The 9991-nt window shown below is 39.8% G+C and overlaps 1 protein-coding gene across 1 annotated transcript in view; it reads right to left on the reverse strand.

Annotated features, from left to right (window-relative positions):
* Positions 1-9991, reverse strand: part of CARD11 (caspase recruitment domain family member 11) — a 1057928-nt gene that overhangs the window by 271569 nt on the left and 776368 nt on the right. The window contains exon 18 of the mRNA XM_053696753.1: positions 6371-6611. Coding sequence (XP_053552728.1) covers positions 6371-6611 — 241 coding nt within the window. The remainder of the gene's footprint in view (positions 1-6370; positions 6612-9991) is intronic.

A 9991-nucleotide genomic window follows, 5' to 3' on the forward strand; every position in this document is an offset into this window, starting at 1 on the left:
CCAGGTCACAAGTGACTGCACTCAACTGTAGCTAAATCTGAATGTTTACATCTTATCTCAGGTCACAAGTGAATGCACACAACTGTAGCTAAATCCCAATGTTTTCATCTTATCCCAGGTCACAAGTAACTGCACACAACTGTAGCTAAATCCCAATGTTTTCATCTTATCCCAGGTCACAAGTAACTGCACACAACTGTAGCTAAAACTGAATGTTTACAGCTTATCCCAGGTCACAAGTAACTGCACACAACTGTAGCTAAATCCCAATGTTTACATCTTATCCCAGGTCACAAGTAACTGCACACAACTGTAGCTAAAACGGAATGTTTACATTTTATCCCAGGTCACAAGTGAATGCACTCAACTGTAGCTAAATCCCAATGTTTACATCTTATCCCAGGTCACATGTGACTGCACACAACTGTAGCTAAAACTGAATGTTTACATTTTATCCCAGGTCACAAGTGAATGCACTCAACTGTAGCTAAATCCCAATGTTTGCATCTTATCCCAGGTCACATGTGACTGCACATAACTGTAGCTAAATCTGAATGTTTACATCTTATCCCAGGTCACAAGTGACTGCACTCAACTGTAGCTAAATCTTAATGTTTACATCTTATCACAGGTCATATGTGACTGCACACAACTGTAGCTAAATCTGAATGTTTACATCTTATCCCAGGTCACATGTGACTGCACACAACTGTAGCTAAATCTGAATGTTTACATCGTATCCCAGGTCACAAGTGACTGCACTCAACTGTAGCTAAATCTTAATGTTTACATCTTATCCCAGGTCACATGTGACTGCACACAACTGTAGCTAAATCTGAATGTTTACATCTTATCCCAGTTCACAAGTGACTGCACACAACTGTAGCTAAATCCCAATATTTACAGCTTACCCCAGGTCACAAGTAACTGCACACAACTATAGCTAAATCCCAATGTTTACAGCTTACCCAAGGTCACAAGTGACTGCACACAACTATAGCTAAATCCCAATGTTTACAGCTTACCCAAGGTCACAAGTGACTGTACACAACTGTAGCTAAATCCCAATGTTTACAACCTATCCAAGTTCACAAGTGACTGCACACAACTGTAGCTAAATCCCAATGTTTACAGCCTATCCAAGTTCACATATCACTGCATACAACTATAGCTACATCCTAATGTTTACATATTATCCCAGGTCACAAGTAACTGCACACAACTGTAACTAAATCCCAATGTTTACATCTTATCCCAGGTCACAAGTGAATGCACACAACTGTAGCTAAATCCCAATGTTTACATCTTATCCCAGGTCACATGTGACTGCACACAACTGTAGCTAAAACTGAATGTTTACATTTTATCCCAGGTCACAAGTGACTGCACTCAACTGTAGCTAAATCTGAATGTTTACATCTTATCTCAGGTCACAAGTGAATGCACACAACTGTAGCTAAATCCCAATGTTTTCATCTTATCCCAGGTCACAAGTAACTGCACACAACTGTACCTAAATCCCAATGTTTTCATCTTATCCCAGGTCACAAGTAACTGCACACAACTGTAGCTAAAACTGAATGTTTACATCTTATCCCAGGTCACATGTGACTGCACACAACTGTAGCTAAAATGGAATGTTTACATTTTATCCCAGGTCACAAGTGAATGCACTCAACTGTAGCTAAATCCCAATGTTTATAGCTTATTCCACGTCACAAGTGATTGCACACAACTATAGCTAAATCTCAATGCTTACATCTTATCCCAGGTCACATGTGACTGCACACAACTGTAGCTAAAACTGAATGTTTACATTTTATCCCAGGTCACAAGTGACTGCACTCAACTGTAGCTAAATCTGAATGTTTACATCTTATCTCAGGTCACAAGTGATTGCACACAACTATAGCTAAATCTCAATGCTTACATCTTATCCCAGGTCACATGTGACTGCACACAACTGTAGCTAAAACTGAATGTTTACATTTTATCCCAGGTCACAAGTGACTGCGCACAACTGTAGCTAAATCCCAATGTTTACAGCTTGTCCCAGGTCAAAAGTGACTGCACACAACTGAAGCTAAATCTTAATCTTTACATCTTATCCCAGGTCACTAGTGACTGCACAAAACTGTAGCTAAATCTGAATGTTTACAGCTTACCCAGGTCCCAAGTGACTGTACACAACTGTAGCCAAGTCCCTATGTTTACATCTTATCCCAGGTCACATGTGACTGCACACAACTGTAGCTAAATCTTAATGTTTACAGCTTACCCAGGTCCCAAGTGACTGTACACAACTGTAGCCAAATCCCTATGTTTACGTCTTATCCCAGGTCACATGTGACTGCACACAACTGTAGCTAAATCTTAATGTTTACATCTTATCCCAGGTCACATGTGACTGCACACAACTGTAGCTAAATCTTAATGTTTACAGCTTATCCCAGGTCACAAGTGACTGCACTCAACTGTAGCTAAATCTTAATGTTTACATCTTATCCCAGGTCATATGTGACTGCACACAACTGTAGCTAAATCTTAATGTTTACATCTTATCCCAGGTCACATGTGACTGCACACAACTGTAGCTAAATCTGAATGTTTACATCTTATCCCAGTTCACAAGTGACTGCACACAACTGTAGCTAAATCCCAATATTTACAGCTTACCCCAGGTCACAAGTAACTGCACACAACTATAGCTAAATCCCAATGTTTACAGCTTACCCAAGGTCACAAGTGACTGCACACAACTGTAGCTAAATCCCAATGTTTACAGCTTACCCAAGGTCACAAGTGACTGCACACAACTGTAGCTAAATCCCAATGTTTACAACCTATCCAAGTTCACAAGTGACTGCACACAACTGTAGCTAAATCCCAATGTTTACAGCCTATCCAAGTTCACATATCACTGCATACAACTATAGCTACATCCTAATGTTTACATATTATCCCAGGTCACAAGTGACTGCACACAACTGTAGCTAAATCACAATGTTTACATATTATCCCAGGTCACATGTAAACATTAGGATGTAGCTACAGTTGTATGCAGTGACATCTTATCCCAGGTCACAAGTGACTGCACACAACTGTAGCTAAATCCCAATGTTTACATATTATCCCAGGTCACAAGTAACTGCACTCAACTGTAGCTAAATCTGAATGTTTACATCTTAACTCAGGTCACAAGTGAATGCACACAACTGTAGCTAAATCCCAATGTTTACATCTTATCCCACATCACAACTGACTGCACACAACTGTTGCTAGATCATTATGTTTATATCTTATCCCAGGTCACAAGTGATTGCACACAACTGTAACTAAATCTCAATGTTTACATCTTATCCCAGGTCACAAGTGACTGCACACAACTGTAGCTATATTTGAATGTTTACAGTTTATCCCAGATCACAAGTGACTGCACACAACTGTAGCTAACTCCTAATGTTTACATGTTATCCCAGGTCACAAGTGATTGCACACAACTATAGCTAAATCCCAATGTTTACAGTTTATCCCAGGTCACAAGTGACTGCACACAACTGTAGCTAAATCCCAATGTTTACAGCTTATTCCAGGTCACAAATGACTGCACACAACTGTAGCTAAATCCCAATGTTTACATCTTATCCCAGGTCACAAGTGACTGCACACAACTATAGCTAGATCCCAATGTTTACAGCTTATCCCAGGTCTCAAGTGACTGCACACAACTATAGCTAAACCCCAATGTTTACAGCTTATCCCAGGTCACAAGTGACTGCACACAACTGTAGCTAACTCCCAATGTTTACATGTTATCCCAGGTCACAAGTGATTGCACACAACTATAGCTAAATCCCAATGTTTACAGTTTATCCCAGGTCACAAGTCACTGCACACAACTGTAGATAACTCCCAATGTTTACATCTTATCCCAGTTCACAAGTGACTGCACACAACTGTAGCTATATTTGAATGTTTACAGTTTATCCCAGATCACAAGTGACTGCACACAACTGTAGCTAAATCCCAATGTTTACAGCTTATCCCAGGTCAAAAGTGACTGCACACAACTGTAGCTAAATCTGAATGTTTACATCTTATCCCAGGTCACAAGGTCACATTTCTGATTATAGAGGTTTTTAATATTGTATGCTGTATCTGAATCATAAAAGAAAAATTTGGGATTTTATATCCATTTAAAAACCAATGTACACCTCAAAACCCAGACTATGTGCCATAACACACCAATCGGAAATTAAGGTAGAAAAAGTCCTATTGGCTGATTGGATCAGCCAATAGGATTGAAGTTCAATCCTATTGGCTGATCCAATCAGCCAATAGGATTGAACTGGCATTCTATTGGCTGTTCCAATCAGCCAATAGAATGCCAGCTCAATCCTATTGGCTGATTGCATCAGCCAATAGGATTTTTTTCTACCTTAATTCCGATTGGCTGATAGAATTCTATCAGACAATCGGAATTGAAGTGACGCCATCTTGGATGACGTCACTTAAAGGTACCTTCATTCAGCCGTAGCCGTTGGAAGAAGAGGATGCTCCGCGTCGGATGTCTTGAAGATGGACCCGCTCCGCACCGGATGGATGAAGATAGAAGATGCCGTCTGGATGAAGACTTCTACCCGTCTGAAGGACCACTTCTGCCCAGTTGGATGAAGACTTCTGCCCGTGTGGAGGACCACTTCTGCCCGGTTGGATGAAGACTTCTCCCAGTAAGGTGATCTTTAAGGGGTTAGTGTTAGTTTTTTTAAAGGGGGGATTGGGTGGGTTTTAGAGTAGGGTTGGTTGTGTGGGTGGTGGGTTTTAATGTTGGGGGGGGATTTGTAATTCTTTTAACAGGTAAAAGAGTTGATTACTTTGGGGCAATGCCCCGCAACAAGGCCTTTTTAAGGGCTATTTGTAATTTAGTGTAGGGTAGAGCTTTTTTATTTTGGGGGGGGGGCTTTTTTATTTTGTTAGGGGGATTAGATTAGGTGTAATTAGTTTAAAAATCTTGTAATTTGTTTATTATTTTCTGTAATTTAGTGGGGGGGGTGTTTGTACTTTAGCTAATTTAATTTAATTTAGGTAATTGTATTTAATTTAGTTAATTTATTTAATTATAGTGTAGTGTTAGGTGTTAGTGTAACGTAGGTTAGGTTTTATTTTACAGGTACTTTTGTATTTATTTTAGCTAGGTAGTTATTAAATAGTTAATAACTATTTAGTAACTATTCTACCTAGTTAAAATAAATACAAACTTGCCTGTAAAATAAAAATAAACCCTAAGCTAGATACAATGTAACTATTAGTTATATTGTAGCTATCTTAGGGCTTATTTTATAGGTATTTAGTTTTAAATAGGAATAATCTAGTTAATGATAGTAATTTTATTTAGATTTATTTAAATTATATTTAAGTTAGGGGGGGTTACGGTTAGGGTTAGACTTAGGTTTAGGGGTTAATATGTTTATTATAGTGGCGGCGACGTTGGGGGTGGAAGATTAGCGGTTAATAAGTGTAGGTAGGTTGTAGCGACATTTGGGGGCGGCAGATTAGGGGTTAATAAATATAATGTAGGTGTCGGCGATGTTGGGGGCAGCAGATTAGGGGTTCATAAGTATAATGTAGGTGGCGGCGGTGTCCGGAGCGGCAGATTAGGGGTTAATAATATAATGTAGGTGTCTGTGATGTCGGGGGCGGCAGATTAGGGGTTAATAAGTGTAATATTAGGCGTGTTTAGACTCGGGGTTCATGTTAGGGTGTTAGGTGTAGACATACATTTTATTTCCCCATAGGAATCAATGGGGCTGCGTTAGGAGCTAAACGCTGCTTTTTTGCAGGTGTTAGACTTTTTTTTCAGCTGGCTCTCCCCGTTGATTCCTATGGGGAAATCGTGCACGAGCACGTTACACCAACTCACCGCTAACGTAAGCAGCGCTGGTATTGGAGTGAGATTTTGAGCAAAATTTTGCTCAACGCTCAGTTCTTGTCTTAACGAGGGGTTTGTAAAAACCCATAATACCAGCGATGTCTGTAAGTGAGCAGTGAGCATAAACTGCTTGTTAGCACTGCATAGCTTCTAACGTAAAACTCGTAATCTAGGCATTAGTCTTTCATGGACATCCTTTCCTACAAGTGTCATACTGATTTTTAGGACTTTATTATTAGAAAAAGCTCTACATATGATTGACTGATAATGTACAAGTCATTTTGCAGGACTACAGTGGGAGCAACAGGAGGTATAGCTGAGGTACGTAGGAAGCCTAGGAACCTAGACACTAACATTATCCCAAATATGGCATGCAAACTCCAAACACCCAAATACAAGGCAATAAAATGTAAATGTGAAGCAGATAATTAGTAACTGTACCTGCTGTAGCTTGGAATTGTTCCAGATTCAAGATTTCTGTCTGTAAATGGATCAACTCTGGAGCAGAGCCACTCGTACCGCCCCTGATACATTGTGTCCAGAACATGTACAATCTCATCACACTGCACAGACAGGGAGCAACTGTCCAGCTGGCTAGATATATTTAGATTTAAACGGATATAAAAGGAGTCTCCAGATTGAATTTGCCCTTCTGACAAGTCCATCATAAGCTTCTTGTAAGCTGAAAGAAACGTTAAATTCCACAATATAAATACATCATGAGAGGAAAGAAAACCTGTGTTTAGATAAGATGTTTCTTTTTTGTGAATGCTCTTTATTTTCCCCTAAGCAGATGCGTAAGAGAGACATTTGTGCATAAGCGTTCTACTGACAATGACACCACAGTTACTAATTGGCTGTAAGATCCACAGCTTATTGATGAAAAATGAGTGGCAGTGATTGCAGGAATACAATAAGTTAATACGCATGAATGAGAGATTATAAATGTTCATAATTTTACTGGAGGTTATACAGTAAACAATGCTTCATGCACGTCCATTTAAATAAAGAATCTGAACAACCAATTAGTATTAAATTGGGCCCCACCTTTAGCAGATACCATTTGCTTTTTTGTATTTATTTTTTTATTGACATTGTTTATATAAAGAAACCATTGCTAAATGGCAATTAACTGTGTCTAATTATTATCACGAGCTGAAGAAAACTAAATGTATACTTTCCTGATAAATTCATTTGTTTTATGATGGTTGGAGTTCATGGGCCGTCACATGTGGAACCAAACTCCAGCTCACTAGGAGGATGCAAAACACCCAACACAACAGGGTTTTAAACCCACCAACGTCCCCATAATCCCTTAGTCATACATATGGCCAAGAGAAAGGAGAAAATAGAAATGCATGAAAGAGTAAGCAGGATAAGTTAAGTGCAAACCGGTACTGATGCAGACTAAAAAAAACAGGACAGGTCTTGTGGACTCTCAACATCATGAAATAAATGAATTTATCAGGTAAACATAAACTTTGTTTTCTTTCATAAGATGGTGAGAGTCCATGAACCATCACATGTGGGATCCTATACCCAAGCTGTTAAGTCCACAAGACCACCATAATTAGGGCAGGAAAAAAGCACTAATAGGCATGGCAGCCTGCAGAGCTTTCCTGCTAAAAGCAGCTTCAGAAGAGGCAAATGAGTCTGCATGGTAGAATTTAGGGAAAATATGTAAAGAAGACCAAGTGGCTGCCCTACTGAAAGCCCAAGATGTGTGCAACTATAGCTGAGCGATCAGTAATTCACCCCTACCATGTAGGCTTTGTGCAATAAGTGATATTATAACTTGCGCATGTATTACAAGTTGAAAGTAAACAGGTTAGCTCAACTGAAGACCTAGGCCCCTATTTAACAAAGATCTGTCAGACCTCATAAGACAGTGCGGATCAGGTCCGACAGACCTCGCTGAATGCGGAAAGCAATACGCTCTCTGTATTCAGCATTGCACCATCAGCTCTTGTGAGCTGCTGGTACAACGCCGCTCCCTGCAGATTTGCGGCCAATCGGCCGCCAGCAGGGGGTGTCAATCAACCCGATCGGGTTGAATTGCGGCGATGTCTGTCCGCCTCCTCAGAGCAGGCGGACAGGTTAAGGGGTAGTGGTCTTTAGATCGCTGCTTCATAACTGATGTTTCTGGTGAGCCTGAAGACTCGCCAGAAACACGGAGATTGATAGATATGTCCCCTAGCATAAAGTGTAAGGGGTAAAAAAATATGCACCAAGCACAACTTAATTACATTAAAATAAAGTCTTACACTTATATATACAGTTTCTGATCTAAATTATTCATAAAAATATCAATAAATTTTTTATAAGGGTTAAAAGGTATATGGTATATGCAAGGTGCTGCTCCATAACTTTTCTGAATGCGATCGGGTTGATTGACACCCCCTGCTAGCGGCCAATTGACTGCGAATCTGCAGGGGGCGGCATTGCACCAGCAGTTCACGAGAACTGCTTGTGCAATAATAAATGCCAACAGCGTATGCTGTCAGCATTTATCGATGTGCAGCGGACATGATACGCAATATCGGATCATGTCCGCTCGCACCATAATAAATGGGCCCCATGTGAAAATGTGAACAACACACAGTGTACATAACAGGTGCTAAACCCCATCCCTAATCAGAGAAGAACTGCCCATTTTTTGTCATCACAAATATCACATAATTAATAAAGGATAAACAAGTTATGCACAGTCAATATAATCAAATACATAAACAAATAACTATATAAGTATATATATATATATATATATATATATATAGGGGTAATTGGACAGTATGCGTGCACAAAGTGACATAAGTAATATAAGGAATAAAGTGTTACACAGTAACCTCCTCAACACGTATCTGCCAGTGCTGACTCTTTCAGTGATGCCGGATGATCTCCAGTAGGCCACGCCCACTATCTACACATGTGGCGTTCTACAGATCAAGTGGGGTAAGATTATCCTCTCTTAGTGTAAAATCAAGATTAGTACCCACTACCTGTAACACATGATGCCCCATTTCTATATATTGAAGTAGATGTACTCTGTGTCGAATAAATCATGAAAATAATGGTAGCACATATTACCCTTATGAGAGGGAGCTCTTATTAACTACTGTGTAACACTTTATTCCTTATATTACTTATGTCACTTTGTGCACTTATACTGCCCAATCACCCTTTTATATACAGTCAGCAGCATTATTTCTGACTCAAGCACATCCATCTCTTCCTTTTTTTGGAATAGGCTGAGGCCGCACACTGCAAAGGAGATAGCTGAAGACAACATTATTTTCAATATAACTTAAAGGATCCTCTCAGCAGATGAAATTTCCCTTCTCAATAAGGGCCTTTCCTTCGTTCCTACCTCAAGCATGGGCACCTTTGACACATATATTGATATACAAAAGTTTGGTAGGAACTTGAGATTAAAATAATTTTTCCAGAAGGATCACTCTGAACCAACTCAATTCAAAGTGAAAGGAACTTTTGATCCCAAGACAAAGAATCCCTCCAGTATCACACTGACTAACTATCTAATGCAACAAGTTACCAACAACAAAAGGAAACCTCGCCATGACCTCACTGAGAACGAAAGACTGATTCTCTGAGTAAAGACCCTTCTATTGTGATTAGATGGACGGATAAGGGCAGTTGCATTGTTGTCATGGGCCTAAGATACTACAGGGAGGAGGCACTTCGCCAATTGAACGATGAGAAAACTTACAGAATATTACCTAGAGACCCGACAGCACTATACAAACAGGAGAACGATCAGAAACTTTCTTTAGAGAAGGGAACAATTTGGGTACTACCCTGTATTGGAAAGCAACAGACAGGAACTTCATTCTTCGTGCTGATAGTTGTCATCCTCCCTCAATGATCCGGAACATTCCTTCATCACAATACCAGAGAGTAGTGAGAAACAACTTGATGAAATGACAAACCGATTTAGACAATGAGGATACAAGCCGGCTCAACTCCATGAATGCAAACAACATGCACTAGTAGATAAACAAACTAGTACAGATGAACAACGATTGACCTTTGTAACTACCTACA

Source organism: Bombina bombina, unplaced genomic scaffold (genome assembly GCF_027579735.1).
Source record: "Bombina bombina isolate aBomBom1 unplaced genomic scaffold, aBomBom1.pri scaffold_78_1, whole genome shotgun sequence".
Taxonomy (NCBI): Eukaryota; Metazoa; Chordata; class Amphibia; order Anura; family Bombinatoridae; genus Bombina; species Bombina bombina.